At 57.3% G+C, this 24,146-nt stretch overlaps 1 protein-coding gene and 1 long non-coding RNA gene across 5 annotated transcripts; one reads left to right on the top strand and one right to left on the bottom strand.

Moving 5' to 3' along the window:
* Window positions 1–6,027: 6,027 nt before the first annotated feature.
* On the bottom strand, window positions 6,028–18,662 carry TINAGL1 (tubulointerstitial nephritis antigen like 1). 3 transcript variants are annotated; one of them, XR_011432182.1, is made up of 12 exons: window positions 15,710–15,841; window positions 14,865–15,182; window positions 13,862–13,925; window positions 10,143–10,235; window positions 9,812–9,926; window positions 8,577–8,700; window positions 8,341–8,491; window positions 8,019–8,208; window positions 7,866–7,911; window positions 7,117–7,605; window positions 6,661–6,706; window positions 6,028–6,554 (listed from the first exon to the last, which is right to left on the bottom strand). XR_011432182.1 is itself a non-coding variant. In XM_070249905.1 (12 exons), exons 1-12 carry the CDS (start codon window positions 18,645–18,647, stop codon window positions 6,414–6,416), a joined length of 1,440 nt encoding a protein of 479 aa, XP_070106006.1. In that variant the 5' UTR covers window positions 18,648–18,662; the 3' UTR covers window positions 6,028–6,413. The 3 variants fall into 3 exon arrangements, 2 of the variants coding, with proteins under 2 accessions (XP_070106006.1, XP_001503950.1); XM_070249905.1 differs by lacking the exon at window positions 14,865–15,182 and adding an exon at window positions 18,594–18,662 and having other exon boundaries at window positions 7,482–7,605; window positions 15,710–16,001; XM_001503900.5 differs by having other exon boundaries at window positions 7,482–7,605.
* LOC138920651 (uncharacterized) lies at window positions 13,035–22,577 on the top strand. Of its 2 annotated transcripts, XR_011432184.1 has the most exons (6): window positions 13,035–14,001; window positions 14,105–14,214; window positions 14,453–14,550; window positions 14,680–16,031; window positions 16,682–16,803; window positions 17,168–22,577. It is a non-coding gene; the product is annotated as an uncharacterized lncRNA (long non-coding RNA). The 2 variants fall into 2 exon arrangements; XR_011432183.1 differs by having other exon boundaries at window positions 13,036–14,214.
* The last annotated feature ends 1,569 nt before the right edge of the window (window positions 22,578–24,146 follow it).

The raw sequence follows: 24,146 nt of genomic DNA on the forward strand, positions 1-24,146 counted from the left end.
GCAGATGCTCCCTTTTACGAGAGTATTGACCAAGCTTAGAATGCTCTTACAAAAGACCCTAAAATAACAGTGGTTTAAATAAGATAGAAGTTTATTCTTGTTCCTTTAAAAGTCCACAGCCACGGTTCCTGTGGGATTTGGTAAACCGGGAGCCAGGAGATGAGAGGGAGGGAAGAGAGTGAGGGTGAGGTATTCACCCTCCAGCTCCTCCACTAGGAGGTCACCTCTGCTCTAGGCGACTCTCCCCATCAGAGTGCTGGTCACCTCCCCGCCCCTCGCCCTGCAGGCCTAGAGGAGTGAGAGCTATGTGGCTACGAGCCCAGAGTCCTGCACGCTCTCGTGCTCCTCTAGGCCCTGCTTGTCTGCCCAGAGTCTCCTAATTAAAGCGCACCATCCTGTTGGGACCCAAGTGATGCAGGCTGGCATCTCGTTTTTAAAAGTCATTGATTCCGAACGCCTTTAGGCAAGTGTGTGCCCTCCAATCCATGCTGGACACAGGCCCCACCCCTGCCTTTTCTGACACTCCTGGCTCACTCTTGTATCTGCCTCCCTGCAAAGACATTTGAGGCTGAGACCCTGGGTTAAAGGCCCCAGGCTAAGACGGCCACCACATCCAGGTCTCCAGAGCACCATCCTGTCATGGGGAAAGGAACTACTCACAGCCCATCAGTAACACCCACCTTGTCTGTCTCGACACAGGCTCAGCTTGCCCACTGGGTCCGTGGCCAGAACTGCCTCTCCCTGGACCAGCTCAGCATCTCAGGGCCAGAGGGGCTCGGCTTTGTCTGAGGATGCTTTACTACTTTAGATGGGTCAATACTTTCACCTAGTGCCTGTCAGTTTCTGCAGGACCCAGAGTCAGGCTGGCCCTTTAAGGTGACTTTGCACACCTCTGCTGATTCGCTAGGTCCCAATTTCTTCATCTAACTCTCGGTGAGCCCAGCTTGTTTCCCTCATTTCCTCATTCTTAGGGAAATCCTCAGTCTAGAGACACAGAGATAGCGGAGGTCACTGTTCCCATGTTACAGACAGGGAAACTGAGCTTCAGAGTGGAAAGTGAGCTTCAGGGAGTCCAGCGGAGCTGGAATTTGAGCCTGGGTCTGTGTGGCTCTGAGTTAGGGGCACTCCAAGGGAGGCCTGTGTGTGCTGCGGGGGACAGGGGAGCCAGAGTGGAGGCATGAGCGGAGGACAATGCCACAGGTGGGGAAGCCTCAAAGCCAAGCTCGGACCCTCTCCCCGTCGGGCTAGGGCACAATATCTGGCTGAGAGGTGTGGAGGGACCACCACAGCAATGAGTTGGCCTCTGAAGTCCAACATTCTGAGATCCTTTCCCAGTTCTGCCCCTGCCTGCTTTGTCCCCTTGGCCTGTCTCCAGGCCTCCCAGAGCAGTTAGAGGACTCAACCAGGGGGTGTGTGCAAAAGCGGCGTTCATCGCAGCCGATCTGTTCAGGGAGTCTGCACAGGTCCCTTCTCTGCCGCCTCTCTCTGCTGCGGCAGGGCGGAGTGTGGATGCAGCCAGCAGGGGGCCCTGCTGCTGAGGCCGCCAGCGCCTCTGGGCCCTGCACCACATTCACTCGTTCCTCCATCCTCCCAGCAAACAGCTCTCGTGTCTTTTTGGTACCCAGGAGCATTTTGGGCAATTCCAAGAGCAGAGAGGGGAGGCTCAGCCCGTGCTGGAGAAGCCTACAGTCAGGAAGAGGCACTGTGATGGAGAAGGTGGGGTAGGAGCGGGAGCTCAGAGGACGGACCATGACGTGCAGAGGAGGCAGGAAGGCTTCTCGGAGGAGGAGGCTTTTGAAGGTGACTTTCCAGGAGGAGCGGCGGTTTGGCTCCCACTCTGCAGACCCTCGCACCTCCCTGCAGCCCCAGGCAGAGTCTCCCTGAGTGTTCATCACCCCCATGCCTCCACCCAGGTCACCAGCTTCTGTGAGCCCCGAACTCCACGTCCCAGCCCTCCGTGCACAGAGCTGGAGGCCAAAGAGTCTGCTCGGGTGCGAGATGGAGAGGAGCCAAGTGTGCACCTGCACAGAGGGGAGAGAAAGCCCAGGCTCTGGAGCCTGACACGTGGGGTTCCTACACTCCCTAGCCACGTGTCCTTGGGCGAGTCACCTCCCTGTCCCTCGCCCCCCATGCCCAGCCTCCGTTTCCTCTGTAAATGGGGGTAACAACAGTCCTCACCTATACAGCGCATGTCTCCAGTGTGGCGCTCTCGGCACCCATCTCTCTGATCTATAAACTGGCGTGTTCTGTGAACCGTCTCATCGCATCCCCTGGTGGGGACCACGCCGTGCCCCCTGCGGCGGGACGTTCCCCTGGAAGGGCTGCTCAGACTCAGCTTTGCTCTGCTTTGGGAAGAGACTGCCTTGGGTGTTTGTGTCAGAGCCACAGAATTTTCACGAAGTGGGTGGAATTCTAGAAAAGTTATCTCCCAGGGCTCAGGAATGAGTCATCCGGGGCGGGGGGGCGGGGTGGGAGGAGAAATCCCTCACTGCTCAACCTGCAAAGGGGATCTCTCCGGCTTAACGCACACATTCGGCGGAAGCCCAGTCTGTATCCAGCTCCACCGTTTACGAGCCGTGTGACTGACAAGTCACACCCCTCCCTGAGCCTCGGTCTCCTTGTCCATCAAATGACAACAACAGGAGTCCCAGGCTGTTGTGGACATATTTCTGTCATTTGTTCAATTTCTCCAGACAGCCTTCTCCCTCTCTGGGGATCTCCTTCTCCTCCAAACTCTGGTTCAGCAAGGGCTGTCTGGCTTCCATGATCCTGTCCCTTGGCTACAAGTGACTGGCCCACAGGTGGACACCTGATTAGAGCCAGGCCAATCAGAAGCCTTCCCTGTTCTATTCAGTTTTATTTTGAATCAGAACTAAGAAAACAGCTGTGGGCTGAGAAGCTCAGGAGTTGTCATCGGCCACGTGTCCTTCCTCATGGCAGAGTTAGTCTGTGGAAAGAAAGGCAGGAGAGAGAGAGAGTCAGCAGTCCTGGCAGGATTTGGGTCCCTGGTTCCAGCTGTGCCTGGGCCCACTAGCCCTGCCCACAGTCTGGAAGTTCACCCCTCCCTTAGATTCTGAGAGTCACCTCGCTGGTTGGCATTGGTTTCTATAGATATACGGTCTCACAAGGATGTGCGTGGGATAAAATGAGCTAAAGTGTGTGAAGCGCTCAGCTTAAGGCCTGGCCCACTGCAGGCTCAGTGGGCATGAATTCCTTTCCCTTAATGGGCACCAGGGAAGGATGGGGGTTTGGCAAGACACCAGGAAGATGTGAGGCATTAGCCCTCGTGAAGTAATGTAACTCAGCAGCTCCTGGGAAACTGGAGTCAGGTGCCTTGGGACCCCTGCAGAGCCCCACAGGAGACCAGAATGAAGGCCCAAGCAGAGTATTTGGTGGAGAGGAAAGGATAGGGCTAAGAAAAAAATTCCTGCCCTATCCATTTGTGGAAGGAAAAATTGTCAACAGGTACTCCCTCTGTGCCAGGGATGTATGCTGGGGTCCCTGGAGGCCCATCTTCTGGATGGGTGCCAGGAAAGGCTTTCCAGAGAAGGGACATCTGAGCTGGGTTTTGAGGGATGAGTAGGAGTTTGCTAAACAGGGAAGGGACATTGGACTATCACTATCAATCAACCACTACTATTAGTACAGAGCTGATGAGTATGGGGATTCTGACCACCTGGGTTTGAATTCTGCCTCAACCAATCTTCATACTCTTCTATGCTTCTGTTCCTTATTTGCAAAAGGGAATAGGGATTTGCTTTTAGTATTAAGTGAGATAATATATGTAAAGCACTCAGAAAAATGCTCTGGCAGAAAGCTGTGGTTAAGCACTCAGTGAATGTTTAGCTCAGCAAAGCCTTGACATCATCAAATGCAATCCACTTAAAATGATTATAGCTCTCCCCATTTACTGAGCCCTTAATAAGTTCTAAGCATGGTGCTAAATGCTTAGCATGCTTTGTCTCACTGAATCCTCCCAACAGCTCCAGGAGGAGAGTACTATTATCCCCGTCAAAGATAGAAAAACAGAGGCTCTGAGAGGTCAGGATTCTTGAGTCTGTGTGGAACAAACACAGCAGGGGTTCAAACCCAGTATTATCTAAGGACCCTGGCCCTTGGCCCAGAGAGAGGGAGGGAATAGCCTGAGAACACACAGCAAGGGGCTGGGGTGCCAGACTCAAGGGCAGTAATCTGGTGGGGGGCCCTCGAGGTCTGCCTCCCTCTTTATAACAACACGTCTGTTACCAGCATCAGAGAACCAGGAGCAGTGATGGAGGTTACTGAGGGACCAGCTAAGCCCTTCCCAGCCCGCCCCCCCCCCCCCCCGCACCCTCTCCCACTCCAGGGCGGGCCCAGGCGGGCCTGGGGCTCCCTGGCCCGGGAACAGGGCTAAGGAAGGGCCTGGCGGCTGGCCGCACCCCTGTTCCCCTCCCTTCCCCACCCCCCATTGCTTCCGTCAAAGGTCCTTGTAGAAAATTCCAGCCACGCCCGCCCAGCCCCTGGACTGGGTTTTTCCAGTGGGGTGGGAGCAGCAGGGCACGTCCCAGCGGCCGGCGAAGGCCCCGGAGGGGGTGGCGAGCGGGCAGCCCCCACGGCCCCTGCTCAGGGCTCCAGGCCCGTCGTTGTCCCCAGGGCCCCCAGCCAGCCTTGGCTCTTGGGGACGGGCGGGCCTTCCGAGGGAGCCGGCTCGGGACGTCCTGGCAAACAGGAAATGAGACAAAGGCGGTCGCTTATCGAGCCCCCGCATTCCTTTCAGGTGATGCCCCAGTGGCCCGGAGGACACGGCTGTCCTTGAGGGGCTGCCCGCCAGGGAGGAAGGACCTCTGAGCCGCTCCCCTCCGTGACTCAGGCTACCCCTGCCTTCCAGTCAGCCGGGGGTGGGGGTGAGGAGGATTCCTGCCGTGGGAGCCCTCCCCACACACCCTCCCTGGGCTTTTGAAAGGAAGGGACACCATGGTGACATCTGTTCCTAGAGGGATGGGCTGGGGCCGAGTCTTAGGAGGGAAGGGGAAGAGGAAGACAGGTCACATTCACTCAACCATCCCACAACTGTAATGCCACCTTCTATCAGGGCACAGATGTGGGTACCAGGACCCACTAATGAACCAGACCCAGTCCTTGCCCTCAAGGGATGTCCTACAGAGGAGGTAGGTAGACGCCCAGATGAGTGAAACACTGGGTGGAAGGGCAGGGTGCAGATGAGCTCAGGGAGGGCCTGTCTGCGCCGTGCTGGGTGGGGCTGGGGTGCTTTGGAGAAGCACGGGTCCCTTGCCCAGCCCCTGGCGCATCAGCAGCCCTCCACAGGTACTGTCTGAACGAAGGAATCCTGGCGTTAGCTTTGAAATAGCAGTGGGACAAGGGGTGGGTGGAACGGAAGGGCACAGGGACTAGGGGAACAGCATATGCAAATGTCCGATGGTCCGCATGAGTACTGGCATGGCGGAGCCGTGAGGACTCTGCAGGTGCCTGGGCACTGGGTGAAGAAGCTGGTGAGGAGGCCCACGGGGTAGGTTCTGATGGCCTTGAAAGCTAGACTGAGGCCTGGGGTTATTTTGCTGGCACTGAGAGGCTGGGGAGGTGGGGTAGAGAGAGGGCTCGGAGAGGCAGGCCCAGCCCAGCCCAGGGTCAGCGGAAGGAGAGGGGGGACCCCTTCGCCTGGGTGGCTTGGAGAGGCTGATCTGCGGAGACAGGGGCTCCAGCTTCTGTGGGGCTGTGCCCCCCTTGCCTGCTGGGCACTGGCGCCAGTTCTGCCGATTGGTGGGTTGGGCTACCCCCTCAGGCGGCGCTGACTCAGCGTCTGAAAGGTGGTTCCCACAGCCCACATCTCCCTGGGAGCCAAAGGCTATGCCATCCATGCCCCTCCTCCAAGTGGGTCAGTGCCCAGGGCCACTGACAGGCTGAATGGAGGCTAAGATTCCTAGTCCACCCACCCCTGCCAACCCGCAAGGCCTCAGGCAGTCCTTTCTGCTGTCTAACCACACACCACCCCAACTGGGATGGCTTTCCACTCCCAGAGGTCCCAAGGTGTGATAGTTATCAATACTTCGTTTTTATTTTAAAACAGTGAAAAGAAAAATAAATATCTTTGAAGAATAAGAGTACAGGGGTAGGGAGGTGGGGCTGGAGACTTGGGGGTGTCCTGGCTTCGGTGGTCTTGCGCGGGGGTGCCAGGGGCCTGGGATCTGCAGGCCGGCTCCTCCCAGCCAGGCCCTGCCCCGTCCCCGCTGGGAGGTCCGGGGGCTCCGCCACCCTCGCCTGCCCGGGGCTCCAGGCGGGGCGCTGCGTCAGCGGAACCCGCGGCGGATTAGACCCGTGGCGCCCGCTGCGCCCCCAGCTCCGGCGGGCGCGCGGGGCGGGGGGCGCCGCCCCACCGGGGCTCTTCTGTCTGCAGGCCCGGCGTGGTGACCGCGGCCTCAGTGGTGCCCCATGTCCTCCATGCCCACGCGGCCCCAGACGCCCAGCACGAAGCTCTCGATGTCGCACTCGTTGGCACCACGCACGATGCGGAAGTGGCCCCTCTCGCCCCAGGCTGGGCCCCAGGAGTTGGCGGCCGTCTGGGAATGAGGAGGGGTCGTGAGAAGGGGACTGGGAGTAAAGGGAGGAGGAGGGGAGGGTCGGGACCGGCGACAGCGCGGCCGGGCACGCGGCGGAGGGACTCACCCAGTATTTGAGCGTCCTTCCGTCTGGCAGCGTCTCCTCTCCCCACCTGCGGGGCGGAGTCGGGAGGGGAAGGACGCTGACTCCACCAGCTCTCAGGGGCTCAACCCCCCTGGGGCCTTCCCTATCCAGGCCCCTGTTGCCTTTGGCGACAGTGGGTACACCCTTAGGACTTGGATGGGTCTCCGTCCCTCTCTGCACTTCCCCCAGTCTGCATGTCTCTAAGTCTGTGTATGCGCCCAGGGTGGGGGAAGGCACCAAAGGGACAGCTGGAGGGGCCAGGCAGAAAAGGAGGGACCCTGGGACTCCACCCTCCAGGGACCCACACCCTGGGGACCAGTTCTGTGGGGACTCACACATTTGCCTGCCCTCCCTCCTCACTTGGGGTGCTAGGGACCAGAAGGAAGAGACTCAGAGAACGTGGGTATCTTAAAACCCCAAACTCCCACTGCAAAGTACCTTTCATTGGTTGGACAATTGGAATCGGTGACTCTAGCATCTCCCCTTATATCAGGTGGGGAAACAGGGCTGGGGGAGTGAGTCAGGCAGAGTCCCGACAGGTGCCGAGATGGGGGGAGGTCTTGCAGTTCTTGAATCCTTGTGTCTCTTTCACTGGGGCTCATTTTATCCCAGTGTGTAAGGAAAGAACACTTCCTAGAACACCTTAAAGGCCCCCAACTCTCGGTACGACCCAAGACGAGTCCGTCCTCTTTTTGAGTCTCGGGGTGGCTTCCTCCTCTTTGAAATGGGCCTTTGCAGAGAGATGGTGAGGACTCAAGGCAGGCTCAGAGCCCTCAGCCCCCTCTGCCCACCAAGCCCCTCACCCTGTGATCTTGACCGAGTGGGTCCCATGCCGGCGGTAGCGTTCCGGCCTCCCATGGCTCACTGGCGTGTGGCTGTAGACGCCGCCCTGGTACAGGAAGAAGTCCTCGTGCACCTCCATGAGGGCTGTGGGCAGAGGTCAGAGTGGGGCTGGCTCCGCCTGTTAGCACAGGCACCCATGCCCAGGCCCCAGGGCACTCATCCTCTCTCGGGAGCAAGACTCGAAGTGCCTCTTCCGGTGCTGCTCGAGAGAAGGGGACAAGATCCCCCACTCCCGGCCCCAGGGGACCTGCTGCTCAATGCCGTACAGATTGCTTGTGCTGCTGTGCCCAGTCTCAAGCAGGCACGAGCTTCTGGAACCAGGGGGCAGGAGGAGGGGCATTTACCTTGGACAGGGCCGTTCTCCATCAGCTCCTTCATGATCTCCTTCTCCTGGAGGGAGGCGGTGGGGAGGAGAGGATTCATCATGGGGGAGGCTCCAGCCTGTGGCTAACCTCCCAGCTCTCCGCCCTCTGCCCCCCACCCAAGAGCAGACTTACACTGGAGCCGAGGCGGTAGGCAGGAGTGACCTGGTAGATGTCATTGGTGTGGACACGGCTATTGGGACAGTGGGCAGTGGCCTGGCGCTTGCCCCGACCCATGGCCCGACTGTGCATCATGCAGCGGGGGGCGGGGCCAGCCTCATCCCGCTCACGACCGGAGAAGGGGTAGCAGTGGTCAGACACAACCCTGGTGGGGCAGCAGGAGGGAGCGACAGCAGAGTGAGCACGGTGCGCCACCGCCCGGGCCTGGCCTGCAGGATGCTTCCTAAGAGCCCCGCTTCGTGCCCTCGTACCCTGCCCACTGCCCCCTGCTGCTCACCCTCTACGTCGCAGGAACCACCAGGCGCCATCAAGATGCCCGCCGCGGCAGCCCTGCTGGTTGTGCGTGTCACAAGACAGCAGGTTCTGGGGTGACAGGACGGGTGTCATGTGCCCCAGAGAATGGATTGAGACGCGATCCGATGCCACGGCTGGTGGGGGAGGCAGAGGGGCCATCAGGGGGCTCAGGCCTTGGTGCCCCTTTCCCACCACGCCAGCCCCCGACCTTGGACAGACCTGCAGTGGAGAATGCCCAGGAGCCCGCACAGTTGCCCTGGTCGAGAGGCTCATGAATCAGGTTGGGCCACTTCTCAGAGGCCTCGAAGGCTGTGGGTAGCACCTCCCCTGGGCCCAGCACGGTCTGCAAAGCAAAGGTCATTCTGTCTGCCTCCTGCCTCTGACCCGACCTGACCCTCAGGAGCCTGGTGGCATGGGAGGGCTACCAAGAGTCCAGGGCCTCCTGCAGCCCTCCTGATCCTGAGCCCTCCTGCTGAGAGATTCCAGCAGCCTCCACGCTGACTCAAGTGGAAGATCCAGGCACCATTTAGTGCCTCTCTAGTGTCAGGTAGGAGGTGACTAGTTTTAAAGATGGGACAACGGAGGCCAGGAACAGGGAAGTGGCCAGGCCAAGGTCACCCCGCTTTCCAGCCTCAACTTGTGCCTCATTCCTGCTTTGCGGCTTCTGATCTGCCTCATCCTTCTTCCCACCAGGACCTTGGGCTTCAGGCCCCAAAGGGCAGGGGAGGGAAGAAGCAGAAAGGTCTCGTGACCAGGCAGGCTGCCAAGGTAAACAGCAGGAGGCAGAAAATAGCAGAGGCCCAGGGGAGTAAGGGCAGGGGCAGGGTCTGGTCACCCCAGCCTTCAGCTGAAGTCCCTCTGCAGGGAGGGCCACTCCGGCCAGCAGCTGCCTCCTCCTTGCCCACCACTGATGGATGGAGCCTCCAGCATGTGCCCCAGCCCTGTCCCGCTGAAGCGTCCCTTCTTTACCCTTTGACTGTTCTGGGTCTGGTTTCATTTCTCCTCCTAGAGGGTCCCCCGGTGGGAAGGAAGAAGCCCCCTCCTCCCTCAGTTCCACTGAGTCGGCGTTTGTTTCCGAGAATTGCTGCTCTCTGGCCAGAGCTGGAGGAGTATCTGTCCCTCCTTCTCAAAATACCAAAGTGACCTCCTGGCCCCTTGGGCCCTGACCCAGCCATACTGGGACCAACAGCATTTTTCCCAGGCTGGGGAGGCCAGGGAGGGACTGATGCTGGGACCACAAATCTCAGAAGCTGAGCATCAGTTCTTCCAATGCAGCACATTTTTTTATAGGCAGGAACTAAAGGCCCGGAGAAGGGGAGTGACTTGCTCAGTGGCACACAGCCTTTTGGTGGGAGATAGGCCTAGGCCCTTGGAGGAACAGGGCACAGAGTGCAGGGGCCCTGGGGTCCTAGGCCATGGGGAGATGGCAGGATTGTGGGCAAGGATGGACTTACGTGAATCTCATTCATGCTGGTGACGGAGGAAGAGGGGCGGATGGTGCCCAGGCGGTAGCGAATACCCTCATCCAGGGTCATGCCCCAGAAGGCACTGTGGTTCCCAGCCCTCCAACTGAAAGAGAGGGGATGGAAGTCACAGACCTGCCAAGGTTGGGGGTCCTGGAGGTACACGCATGTGGGTGGAGGAGACACATATTGGCTAAGTGTACAGATGAATAAGATGGGAGTGTGGGTGTGCCTGGCAGGGCATGCATCTCGGGCGGAACGTACGCGTGTGGTACATGCTCGTGCATGCATGCCCACCGGGGGCATCGCCAGGGCCTCTCACCCGTAGTTGCCCTGGTTGATGGCGTTGATCATGTCTTGGTCCACCAGGCATGGCTCCTGGTCACACTCCCACTGCCCTTTCTCCTGGCACGTGCTGGGACAACAGGAGAGAAGGAAGAGGTGAGTGCGGGCTGGCACCCTGTGAAGGGAGGAGGCCTCAGAGGCCAACAGGAGCCCCGGATTCTGCACCAGCGTCCATGGGAAGACCCCTAGCGGATCCCCTGTGGCCTGGTGGCTTTAAATGTCAACTTCACGTTCACGATTCTCAAGTTTGTATCTGCTGCCTGATCTCTCCCCAGACTCCAGATTCAAGAATGTTGCTGCCACTCGTCTTCACCACGGGGGTGTCTACCAACAGGTCAGACTGGACACATCCCAACCCGAATTCCTGACTCCCTCCTCCCATGCCTGATCCTCCCCGAGTCTTCAGAAAATGGCCACTCCATCCTTGCTGGAGCTCAGGCCAAAAACCTGGGAGTCACCCTGGACGCTTTCTCCCACGTGCCGATCCAATTCATCGGCAGGTCCTCTTGGCTGTCCCTTAAAAACACACCCAGAATCCAAACCACGTCTCATTCCTTCCTGCAGCCACCGTGGTCCTCTCACCCTTCACCTGGGTTACGCCGCTGCCTCCTCACTGTTCCCCCCGCTTCTGCCCTGTACCCTCTTCCAGTACATTATTAACACCGCTGCCAGAGTGATCCTGTTAAACCCGAGTCATATCATGTCATTCCTCTGCCCAGAACCCTCCACTGGCCGCATGTCGCAGGATAAGAGCCAAGTCCTTTCCGTGCTGCCAAGGCCCTGCATGATCTGTCCTCTTGTTCCCTCTCTGACCCTCTCCTTGTCCTGGTTCCTGTGGCCCCAGCCAGGCTGGCCCCCTGACTGTTCACACCGGCCGTGCTCCTGCCTCAGGGCCTTTGAGCGGCTCCTCCTCCATCATCCCCACGGCTCACTCTCACATCTTGCAAGTCCTTATTCCAATGTTACCTTCTCAGGGAGGCCTGCCCTGGCCACCCCATCTTAAAGTTCAACATCTTCCACCCTTTCTAGCCTGCTTCCCTGTTTTATTTTTCTCCTTAGCATGTCATCGCTATCTGACATAGTATATATTTAGTTATTTATAGTGCTTATAACTGTTTCCTCATACACTCTGAGGTCCTTGAGGTCCAGTATTGTTTGGTATCTTTAGTGCCTAGAAAACAAAACCTAGGATATAGCAGTCACCCAATAAATGTTTGTTGAATGACTGAATGAATGGAGGCAATATACAGAAGTGACTAAAACCACGGGTTCTGAAATGCAAATCCTAGGTTCTGATCTTAGCTGACCGGTCATGTGTCCTCGGGTAAGTTATTTAAACTCTCTCTCCCTCGATGTTCTTGGCTGTAAAATGAGGACGATAATAGTACTACCTTCCAGGAATTAAATAGCAGGCTTGTAAAATATTTAGCACAGGGCCTGGCCCATCTTAAGTGCTCAAGAACTGTTATCTACTATTATTGTTCTCATGACAGGAACCCCGACCCCCCCTCTTGAGTTTCACTCATGTCCAACTGGCCTCCTGACACTCTCTGAGTGTGCAAAAGGCATCTGAAACTGAAAATAGCCAAAACTGTCCCCCCCAGGCCAGCTCCCCCTCCACCCTCCACTCAGAAAATGGCACCGCCCAGCTGTTCAAGCCAGAGCCTCACCCCCCACCCCCAATGCCATCAGCAGGTCCCGGGACACACATCACAGGAGGCTCTGAATCCATCTTTCTCCCACCCCTGCCCTGCCACCCCCCTCTCCGCTCCCGCGTCACCTCTCGCCTCACCCAGGCGATGGCTTCCTAACCAGGCTCCCTGCCTCTTCGAGATCCCCACAGCACCCCCACAATCCATTCCCTACCTCCTCTAAAGCCAGAGACATCTCTGAAGAATGCGAGTCAGACTGTGTGCTCACTGAGTGGCTTCCCATGACACTCAGAACAGAATACAAAGTCCTCTGCACAGCTTTTGAGACCCATGGGATGGGCCCTGCGCCTCCTCGGGACCTCTCTCCCCATTTCGCAGCTCCAGCTGAAGTGAGCTGGAGCCCACTTCCCAGCCTGGGCCACTTGTCCCCTAGTCCATCCATCTCCCTGGTATCAGCATAAATGTCTCTTCCCGAGGGGCCTTCCCTCACCCTCACCCGCCTCTAAACTGGGACCCCGTTCTTCTGTTTTCTCCCGTCACACGTCTAACAGGTGGTAATGACATGTTTATCTGCGTGCGTGGTCCTTCACCATTAGACTGGAAGCCCCAGTGCAAGGAGGGGACTGTCTGGTGCATTCTGGCTGAATCTCCTTGACGCAGTGCAGTGCCTGGCACATAGTAGGCCTTTAATAAGTAGGTGTCATCTCAACAGTTGAATTCTACGCTGCTTTTACAAGCTCATAACTCTGCTATTACAAGATGCTAAACTGTGTCGTTCCAAGCCTGCCCAAGGCTCCCGCCTCCCATGTTGCCTTTTAAGGAGGCTCAAGGGGAACCTTGTATGGCTGGGCTCTCCAGCCCCAGGAGACTATGGGGGAGGGGGGCTCCCCATGTCCTTCCCTTCCCCATCTGGCTCTCTAAACAACTTTGGAGGGCTCATACAGCCTGGAAGGTCCACAGATACTGCCCCCCACCCTCACTCAGGTGTGGGGCACTGCAGGGAACACAGTTGCCCAGAGCTGGCCTGGAGGGGGAGGTCAGTCCTTTCCTGCCACCTCCCCCTATGTCCCCAGGGCTGCCCAAGCAGGTCTGGACAGGGCTGGTGGCTGCAGGTCCCAGCATTCCAGAAGGGGCCTGGGTGGCCGGGCCCCAGGGACCGGAGGGGGAGGGAGTTAACCCCTCGGAGTCCAGAGGCATCCTGTCAGGGCCGGCAGAACCACGCTGGTGCACTCCATCTTCCTGAACATACATGCACTCACGCCACACACCCGCACACACATTCCCTCACCCAGACACACGCTGAAACGCATGAGACCTCACTCTCCCTGTGACCCAGGCACCCCTCAGGCCAGCGAGGCAATGGAAACAGCTTGTGCGTAATGCATTCCAAAACAATCCGTCCTCCCCGGGGCCTCTCAGTCCCAGGCAAGGAGGGCACGGGGTGGAGTGGGTGCGGGGCTTCCTCCTCTGAGTCGTGGGGTCCCCATTCTCTCCATTCGGGCATTCAAGGCTTCTGACCCAACCCTTCTCCACTTCCCAGCTCAGGCCTCAGATCAGAGTAGCGGGCACCCCGACCCCTTCGGCTTCCTCCCAGGGAGGGGTGTGGGGGGCACATTCCAGGGGAGGTCCTACTACAGGCGGGCCAGCCTCCAGCTCGGCCATCCCTGACCCTCGTCCGGTCCGGGGCAGCGGATGCTGCAGTCAGAGGTTTCCTTCCTGGCGCCCCCTTCTCGGACTCTCCCGTGACACAGAGAAAGGTGGGGAGGGGCAGCAGCCCAGCCTGAGTCAAGAAGGGCAGGAAAGGCTGCACCAGGTCAGGGCTGCACCTCGGGCCAGGTATCCACGGTTGACCGCTCCTGGGGAATGTTGTTATGTAAGTTTACACGGTCAGTGTGAAAATTCCCATTTTATAGATGAGGAAACTGAGGCTCATAGAAGGGAAAGGTCTTGCCTCCAGCAAGTAAGTGATAGGGATAGGATCTGAACCAAGTCTACTGGCTACATGGCCCACAAGACAAGCCGCCTCCAAGCTCCAAACACTCACCAACGGTTACAGTTGTCCCAGTAGGTTCCCAAGACTGGATAGACACGACCCCTGTGCACACATCCTGGTGGGAGAGAAGAGCAGAAGAGAAGTGGAACCGAGACCGGAGATGATGGGCAGAGATGGCCAGGTCCTCAGAGGTCAGGTGCCCCAAATTCTCCCAAACACTCACGTATACACGCACACTGACCCCAGCCCTCACTGAAACCGAAGCCAAACTATAACTTGAGACATCTCCTGCAGGGTCACACCCCAACTGCTACTTGGGAAGTTCTTCAATGACTCTAACTTGGATCCCTCTTGCTTCACTTGGATGGCAGCCCACAACATTCCTTGGCTTCTTTGCCATTTAAGTGAGTTGGGGCTTGGAGATGGGGAGTGGGTGGGGCATGGGGAAGCTGAGACCCAGAGAAGGTAAGTGACTCCCCAAAGATAACACAGCACTTTGGGATGACAACCCAGGTAGGCAGTCTCACGCCCATGGCCCCATGGAATTGTGGGAAGGAATTCAAGTGATTCTTGGAATGAACTGGGGCAAGCGCAGAGGAAAGCATGGCGGTGAGGGCTGAACACATTTGACCCACCTCCCAGGTGTGACCAGCCATCTCAGGGATAGAGAATCCTGGGCAAAGGCAAAGGAATGGTTAAGAGGACCCTGACCAACCCCTGCGTGTTTTATCAGCCTGAGGGTGAGTCAGCAGGCGGGGCCAGCACCTTCCATGTCCAGAATGGAGACGGGACTCGGAGAAAGGGCAGGAGGCTGCCCTTCTCCTGGGCCCGCTTAGAATCCCACTGACCAAGGATCTCCTTTCTTTCAGTCTTGCTGGAGAGATCCAAGGTAGACCAGAGCAGGGACTTCCCAGAGGTGCAGAGAGTGGGGCGGGGTCTCTCCCAGATTCTACAAAGCCTCCCCTGGAAATGTCACTGCATCGGCCTTGCTCCTGAGCCTTGCTGAGTTTGGGGCTGACAAAGTGACCCACCCTCCTGGCCGTGTGGTGCCCACCTTGGACGGGGGGAAAGGGGGGCGGCACCCCGAGGCAGAAGTCCCAGAAGTCAGGGCAGCAGTCGGAGACGGTGCGGTTGCAGAAGAGGTCACAGTAACAGGTAACACCCAGGTAGGGCAGGGCGCACTCGTCGGCACGGCCGCGGCAGCACAGGTCCTGCTCCTGGCAGTACCGGCCGCCTGCATCCCGGATGCCCCGCAGGTGCAGAGCCGGTGCTAGCTCCCGGCGCCCACGACCCCGCCGGGCACCCAGGGCCAACTCGCCAGCCAGCAGCAACAACAGCAGCAGCCCCAGTGGACATCGCCACATGGTGCCTCCTGGGCCCAGGGAGGGCAGAGGTCAGGGGTCAGAGGTCGTAGGCAGCAGAGAATCCCTGGCACCCCAGGGACTGATCTTGGCTTCGTGGGGCTGCGAGTCAAGAGGGTTCAGCAGGGTCAGAGACCCTGACTCCTGCGTCCCCAGGCAGAGGAGGCACAGTTTATGTGCCCTGGCTTACAGGGGGAAGGGGACTGGGCGAGAAATGACGCCCCTCCCTGACCTGTCTGGGGACCATCACAGACTGGGGACTGTGGCATTCTTGGTGCCCCCACTCCACACCCATACTTGGGACCTCAGGTCTCCTCTCCTGTCCTGGGTCCCTCTGCCCCACCCTCAGCCTCCACTCCTGACAAGGGTCCTTAACTCTGTGTGGAGGGCCGCCCTCTCTCCTGTTCCTCTCCGTGTCCTTCTGCCCCCCTCCACTCTCCCTCTCTGCCATCCGTTTTGGTCCCTCTGCTTGTCCCCCCTCCTCCTCTCTGTTCCTTCTCTCTACGCCTCTCCCCCCTGAGCAGGGGAGCGTCCCTACCTGGTGAGGGGAGTGGGCTGGGCCCGGGCTGCCCCGCGCGCCTGCGCCTCCTGGCTCCGGCGCCGCCGCCGGCCGGACACTCAAAGTCAAGTGAGGATCGCGGGGCGGGACCGCCTTTTGTACCGTCCCGCCCGCCGCACCGCCCCGGCCGGGCTGCGGGAGGGCCGGGCTCCGGCGCGTTAGCACCTGCGGTCGCGTAGCTCCGAAGCTGGGACTTGCGTGAGGGACTGGGAGCACCTGATTGTCCTCCTAGGTCTCCGAGGGCAGCTGTTCCCTTAGGCGGAATTCCAACCTAAGCAGAAAGGATTGTGGTCTGACACCGGTAAGGACTTCCCAGGGGGCCTCGCCGTGGGGCTGAGGGTCTCCCGCGGAGAAAGGGAGAGGGGAGACAGCCGAGTTCCGAGTTTCAGACTTAAGATTGGGAAATGATGGCGAGGGTGTGGGCAGCAAAAGTCCCTAAGCCCCGCCTCTGACCCCTCAGTAATAAAAACAGCCACGCACATCCCTCTTCACAATGCCCCCCAGGCTGGGAGGGCTTGGAGCCGCCCCCAGCCGCCCCCATTCCCAGGAATGATTGGAATCCGGAGAAGACAGTTTAGGACCCTGGAGACGCCTTATCCTCCCCGGCGGCTCATCCTCCCGAGTGGGTGGGGTGGGTGTGGTGTGGGGGCCAGCCTCCCCGCACGGGGACCCCTCTTTGGGTCCGCCCTCCCCAGGCTACCTGGGCACTTTGCCAAGCACTGCCCCCTCTACCAACCCCGGGGGCATCCTGCTTGGCACCTGTCCCCTTCTAGGGCCCAATGGCAAGAGCCCTGCCAGCTGGCGCCCCCTGCAGAGCCCCCCTTTTCTGCTCGAGGCATCAACCCTTCCTTTGCCCAGGCTGGCCTGGGCCCCAAACAATGGGGCTTCTGTCCTGCCAGGCCTGCCGTCACCTTTTACCTCCCTATTGCGCAATGCCCTCTATTCCAACAGGTTGGGCCCAGGCCAGAGGATTCTCCCACCCGGGAGGATGATAGAGACTACACCTGGACAGACGCCTCCCCTCTCCAGGCCTGAGCCTCACACAGCACCCCTGGGGAGGGGACGCAGCAAGTGTGGGGATTCCCTTTGCCCTCTCTCTGACCTCCTGCACCCCTCCCCCAGCCGAGGGGGATCCTCAGCTGGCCAGCTCCTGGGGGAGGGGAGGGACCAGGACAACGGGCAACTGTGACTGGGTTACCCCCTGCCAGGGGGCACTGGGCAGTGAGTCACCAAGGGGATCCTGCCCTGGTGAGGGGGTGGAGGATGGGGGAGTAATGTCCTGGGGCCCCTGCATTGGCTCTGACACACCCAGGAGCTGGCCCACCTGCTCTCTTCAGGGACCTGGGAGGACAAAGCCTAGATGGGAAACTGAGGCTCAGAAGAGCACACTGGAGGTCACACTCCTTTCCTCCCAGTCACCTTAGTCACCCACTACAGGTCTCAGCACCCTCCTGGTTGGGAAGGCCCTTTTCACACCCAGCGTGCAGTCATCTCACGGTGAGGCGGCCCCTCAGGATCGGGATGCATCGGACCCTCAGGTGGGCTACGGAGGCTGCCTTCAGAGGAGCTCGCACATGGAGTGCCCATTTCCACGCGTCCGTGGCAGAATGGCTCCGGGGCTGGGGGCTGGGGCTGGCCCAGGGGCATCTGGCCTGTCCTTTGCCCCAAATCACCCCCTGTAGGCCATCCATGTGAGTCTGTGTTGTGTGTGCGTTTATGTGTGTGTGTGTATGTATCTGAGGAGCTGTGTTTGTGGGGTGTTTCTGGTTGAGCGTCTGTCTGTCTGTCTGAGTCCCTTGTCTCTCCGTTTACCTTTCTGTCTGCTCTGCGCCTGTGACTCTGTCTGGATATTGCCTCTGTGTGGGTCATGGGTCTCTCTCTGTCCATCAGAGTGTTGTTTGCCTGCATTTGTGTACTTGTTGGCTTGTGTGTCTGTGTGTATAGCTCTGTGACTCTCCCTGTCTGTGTCCGCCTATCTACTAGGTGTCTGTCTGTCTGCCTGGCTGGCTGGGTGTCTGTGTGTCTGTGTAGGTGTCTGTTTGGGGGTTTTGGCTGTCTGCCTGTCCTTGCTGGTCTGTCTGTGCATAGAAGGCAGGAACACAGAGCAGGGAAGAGAACAGAGCCAAGAGCGTGGCCTGGGGGTCCCTCGTCATCACTGAGCTTGTGCTGAGTCTGCCCCAGTGGAATCTCGTGACTCACTGGGTGCCTTGGCCAAAGGAGAGGAAAAGGGCAGGGCTCTGGGGGGGGCTGGATACCTCACTTTCCTTTTCTATGGCCCTCTTCTTCCTGGTGACTCACTCTTTGCCTCATTCTTGTCCAAGGGCCTGGAGCAAAGCAACAGGTGAGGAGACACAGCAAGACTAACCCTCCAAGCCCTTCAGCCTCCTGGGAGGCAGGCGGCCTGGGTCTTGGCAGTGACTGTCCTTCCTCCCTTGTGACCCTGGGCAGCCACTGGCCCTCTCTGGGCCTTTCCCATCTGTACCTGGATGCTCCCTAGAGGCCTTTTGATGCTCTTTTGTTTCTACAAGGGGAGGTGAAACCAGAAAGGGGCAGTGACATGCCTAAAGTCACACAGCAGAGCAGAGGCCCGGACTTTCTCTTCTCCCCAGGGGTCCAGGCCTCCCACCCTCCAGCTGCTCCGAATGCTTAGAATGGGCCATTCTCCTCCGGAGGCTGAGCAGGGCCCTCTGGGAAGACAAAGACCCATTGTGCTCGGCTTGACCCAGGTTCCTGGCCGAGGACCCACTACTTGAGGCTTGGGGGCTCAGATGTTTGGGTGCCAGGTGGCACTCCAGCTAAGGCTGGGATCCCTTGTGGCCCACTGTGGTCAGCTGGACATGTCCAGAGCTTGGAGCCACAATACCTGGGACTGAGTCTGGGATCCAGGCCAGGCTGAATGTTGTGTATGTAGGGCCATGTCATGACATGCGGGGCTGCCTGGGGCCTGTTGGATTGTCACTGTCTGCAGGGCCATGTGACAGAGAGAATGTTGCACCACTGTAGCATGCTGGAGCTTGTGGTAGATCCGATTCGGGACCCCGTGGCAGAGTGTTGGACTGTGCCGTGGCACGCTGCACTGTCTGATTTTCTCATTCATTCACTGGGTATTTGTTGAGTATTTACTATGTGCCAGGCTCTGTGCTAGGTGCTGAGTGTTCAAGGTTGGGCCAGACAGACACAGATCCTGCTGTCATGAAGCCTTCAATCTAATGGGAAGACACACAAATAAATAAGCAAAGAAACATATCAATAAGTCATTCCACAATGTGCAGTGCTATGAAGATATGCACATGGCACAGGAACCTGAAGAAATGCAGTGGTCAAGGAGATCTCGGAGGGGAATGGCATTTGAACTGAAATCGGAAAGATAAGAAGGAGGCAGCCATTCCTAGAGCCCAGGGGAGGTGCTTCAGGAAGCCAGGTCAGCATAAGCAAAGGCCCTGAGGCCTGGCACAGGCTGGTCTCTTTGAGGAACAGAAGAAAGCCCAGAGCGGCCACACTTCTGTGAATGAGGGGGACAGAGGAGCAAGACAAGGCTGGGAGGTGGGCTGGAGCCCATTGTGCAGGATCCTCCATCGTAAGGAGCTCAAACTGCCTTCTGAGCACTGAAGACGTTTAAGTGTGGGAGTGAAATGATCTGATCCACACGTGCAGTCGCCCACTCTGGCTGCTGCAGAGAACAGATGTCTACAGGGTAGAGATGCTGAGGCTTGAACGAGGCTGGTGGCCGTGAAATCAAGAGAAGCGGACCTATTTGAGACCACCACTGGAGTTGACAGCACTTGCTGAAGGATCCGATATGGAGGATGAGAGAGAGGAGACATCCAGGAAGACTTCTGGGTTTCCAGTCTGGTGGGCTGCTCCTCCCACTGACAGGCAGACACCATCCTCTTCCCCAGGACCCGGGCGGTCTCTGGGTCTTCATGGACTGGTAGAGTACCATGGGACCTATGCTGCTTTCCAGCTCAGACTGGAAAAGAGGGAGGAGGACGGAGCCTGGGCAGGCTCCTTGTGGAATTTTGGCAGTCAGCAGGGAATGGTACAGCAGACTGAGCAGGAGTGGCTGAGGAGGAAAGCCAGGCGAGAGAGGGGCCAGGAAGCCAGCAGAAGAGAGTGTCTCAAGGAGAAAGAGCTGGCCATTGTGGATGCTGCCGAAAGGTTGAGTAAGTGGGGGATGGAGAAGTGGCCACTAGATTTGGCAACAAGGACACTGGGGCAACCTTGATGAGAGCGGTCTTAATGGAAGAGTGAGGATGGAAGCTGGATTGGAATGGGCGGAACAGTTAACAGGAGCCAACGAACTGGAGAGAACATCACAGGCGACTGTTTAGAAAGTGTTGGTGCAAATGGAAGCAGAGAAATGGGGCAGTGGCTGGAAGGGAAGAGAGCGGTCAGGGAGGGTTTCGTCCAAATAGGGAAGCTACAGAACCGTGTCTCTGTGCTGATGGCAGTGACCCGTAGGAGGGGAGGAACTGATGATCCAGAGAGAGGGGATTACCCAGGCAAAAGTCCTTGAGAAAGTAAGAGGGGAGGGAATTCGGAGCACAGGAAGCCAGACCTGGCCTTTGACAGAAGCAGGGACAATCGTCTGCGAGACAGAGAGAAGAGACAGGTTTGTAGCGTCAGCCCTGAAAAGGTGAGGTTGCCTCCTCTGGCCGCTTCTATTTTTCCAGTGGGGTGGGAGCAAGTTACAGCCTACGTGAGAGGGGAAAAGAGGAGGGGAAGAGGACCAAGGATCAGAGGTGACACAGTTATCACAAGCCAGCCCGATAGAGAAACAGTGGGATTTCCGGCAGTGCGGGTGCCCAGTTGAGGTTGCTGACCATGAATTTGTAATGACCCTGGCCTGCAAATCTGTCTGATAGTGTGTTCCCTGCCAGACACAGCATGTGCCAAACATGGGCTGTTTCCCCGGTAATCCAATTATCGCAATTTACAGATGGGAAAGTCAAGACTCTGAAAGACTTTCTGGCTTGCCTGAGGTCTCACAGCTGTTAGGGGCAGAGCAGGACCTGGAGCCCAAGCCCCTGCAGAGGCCACAACTGTCCAACGACTGAGTTGTCTCGCACCCTTAGTCATCGGTTGTCGGTTGTCAGTGCAAGTAGGGAGTGCAGAAAATGGAAACACAGCTTTCCCTTTTTGGTAATATTTCTGCATCATTGGCATTTGGGGGCCATTTGAGCACAAAGGACCTCGGAGTGCGGTTTCTTTGCGAAGTCTATTTGCTCAGTCTATTTCTCTATCTCTATCTGAATTGCCAGCTTCTTTCAACCCCAGGCCCAGGGATACTTGGGGTGAACGGCTCCCCTTCATCTCTGAGTTATCTGGCCCTCTTCAATTCAGCATCACTTTCCCTAAAGAAAGCTCTCCCAGGCACAGTGAGCTTGGTGTTACCACCAGCAAACATCTTAGAAAGCTGGTACTATCTTCGAGTGCCTGTTTGCAGTAACATTCCACACCTCCCTTGATGTTTCCGGGAAGTCCTGATCTTCCCAGCCCGCAGTGTTAATAAATAGTCCTGAAAAGTACAAGAGGCTCTTCCAAGGCTGCAAGCGCGTTTTCTCCTTTCACCTTCCAATCCCTGAGCAGAAAGTGATCAGACCCCAAAAGTTGGGTGAATACCAACCCAATAGGAAGAGGCACTTTTAAGAGCCGGGTCCTCGAGGGAACATCCTGTGATGTGACCTTCGTGGTTGTAATGGGTCACATGGAGGCTCCAAAAAAGATATATGTCCATGTCCTAACCCCAGGAACCTGGGAACGTTACCTTATTTGGAAAAAACATCCTTGCAGAGATAATTAAGTTAAGGCTCTTGAGATGAGATCATCCTGGATATCTGGGTGGGCCCTAAATCCACTGGCAAGTGTCCTTATAAGAGACACACAGGGGACACAGACAGAGGAGGAGGAGGAATGTGACCGTGGATGCAGAGATTGGAGCAATGTGGCCACAAGCCCAGGAACACCTGGAGCCACCAGAAGCTGGAGGAGGCAAGACATGGATTCTCCCCACAGAGCACGGCCCTGCTGATGCCTTGCGTTCGAGCTTCCAGCTCCAGAACTGTGAGAATGTGTTAAGCAGCCAAGTTTGTGGCACGTTGTTAGCGCAGCCCTAGGAGACTGACACAGTGGTCTTCCATGTCAAGGATGGAAGTGGCCTGAGCTCTGTGTCCATTGGACTGTGCCGAATGCGAGGCTCTATGCAGATGGAGCCAGCACCAAGCAGCTCGTGTTGGCAAGAGCAGAACAAACCGGCTCAGACAAAATCGCTTTATCTCGAAGTGGTTCAAACCCTTGTCTGCGGTGGTACGGCTTCATCTGGAGGTTCGGAGCACAGACTCAGGGGCCAGAAGGAGCAGGTTCAAATCCCGGCTCCCCCTCTCAGTAACCGCGAAATGTGGGGCAAGTTTCTTAAGCTCTCTGTGCCTCAGTTTCTCCATGTGTAACACGAGGACGCTCATAACAGTTCCTACCTGCAGGTTAGTTGTGAGGGTTCCTGACACTATATAAAGCATCTGGACTCGGCAGTGCTGACATATCACAAGGACAAGATAAGTGTCTGCTATTATTAAACTACCCCAAATCAAAACAGAACAAATGAGCTCGGAATAGTGAAGGACAGCAGTCCCCACTCACCCGCGCGGGATATGTTCCAGGACCCCCAGGGGACGCCTGAAACCGCGCTTGGTACCAAACCCTATATATGCTATGTTTCCTCCTATATATTCGTACCTGTGATAAAGTTTAATTTATAAACTAGGCACAGTAAGGGATTAACAACAATAACTAATAATAAAGTAGAACAATTATAACCATATACTGTAATAAAAGGTATATGAATGCGGTCTCTTTCTCTCTCAAAATACCTTATTGTACTGCACTCACCCTTCTTCTTGCGATGCTGCGAGATGATAAAGCGCCTCCGTGATGAGATGAAGGGAGGTGAATGACGTGGCTACTATTGACCTCTGACCTCGGTTGACTGTAGGCAACTAAAACATGGAAAACATCCGAGAAGGGGGGACTACTGTAGATGCAAATGTGCTTAAACTGACCTAAAGTGACTCAAATCAGTGAAACTAACGTAAAACTGCTCAGACCCCTGGGGTCAACCTGTCCTAAAACCAGATAAATCCATCACTCAGGAGCAGGGCGGGTCTGGAACTGTACACACATGCTTGCACACTCAAGGGGTCTCTTTCCGGTCTCCGTGTGCATCAGCTTGGGCAGTAACAGGAGCCAGCAGTGACGAGCAGGCAGAGGGCCGTGGAAGTAAGTCCACACCTAAGATAGACCAAGACATATTTCCCTATCAGAAACATAGTCAACGTCTAAATAAAACAGTCAACTTACTGTGTCAGGTCAGGGCTCAGATACCACGGACCAACTCACACTAGTTTGACAAGAGATGGGGTGTCTTGCCCGAGGACCCTGAGGAATCTCATGAACCCCAGGGGCAAGCAGTGCAGTTGGAGCCCATGGGGATCTGGAAGGTCGTCAGAATGCAAGGGAGCTCTCTCTGGCCCAGGGAGGGGAAGTGACTCCCTCAAGACCAGCAGCTCGGGAGGGGCCTGAGGAGGTGAGGGAGACCCTGGGAGGTTGGCAGTTTCAGCTGAGAGACCAAAAGTTAGAGATTGTCATATCGGCCAGCTCACTCCAGCGTGGCAAGTGCCCCAACTCATAGGAAGTCCCCACCCTCTAGTGGCTCCACCCCGCCCCCAGGGGTGCTTTCTCCAAGGGACACCAGGAATGCATTGGCGTCACTCTATGTCTCCTGCTGGTGCGGGCAGACGCTGGTGAGGGGCTGGAGGAGACACCTGAGGGGGCTCAGGGCCTGCAGGGGCGCTGGGCCCTCTAAGCTCAAGGCTGGGTGGGTGGCAGCCCTTCTGTGGTATCAATCAGAAGCTGGGACGATAAGGGAAGAGTCTCCCCCGTGTCGCCACATGGCGGCTTGGACACAGATGTGCTGGGACAGAGAGAGGCGCACAGGTCAAGGGCCTGGGTGGGAGTCAGAGGCCTTTACTCCCAGTCCTGGCTCTGTCTCTGACATGCCACGTGACCTTGGACGAGTTGCCACTCTGTCTGGGCCTCTTGAATCCATATCTGAAATGACAGGGAGACCTCCGTGGTCACCAAGGGCTGTAAACACAGATAAATCAGATAAAGCTCATTCAGTCCAACCCTCTCGTTTGCAACTGAATGAACAGAGACAGAGAGAGGGAAGAATTGGGCCACAGCTGCACAGCAAGTGAGTGGGAAATGAAAGGAACTCTCATTTCTTGTCTACCTACTATGTGCTTGATAAACTCCTTCTCCCTAGAATGGCCTTTCCTATGTCGCAGTCAGCACAAATGCCGTGAGCATCTGCCACAGGCTGGGCACCTCCTATGGGCTGGTCACTTGACATGGATTATCT

This window comes from Equus caballus, chromosome 2, assembly GCF_041296265.1.
Source record: "Equus caballus isolate H_3958 breed thoroughbred chromosome 2, TB-T2T, whole genome shotgun sequence".
NCBI classification, from domain to species: domain Eukaryota; kingdom Metazoa; phylum Chordata; class Mammalia; order Perissodactyla; family Equidae; genus Equus; species Equus caballus.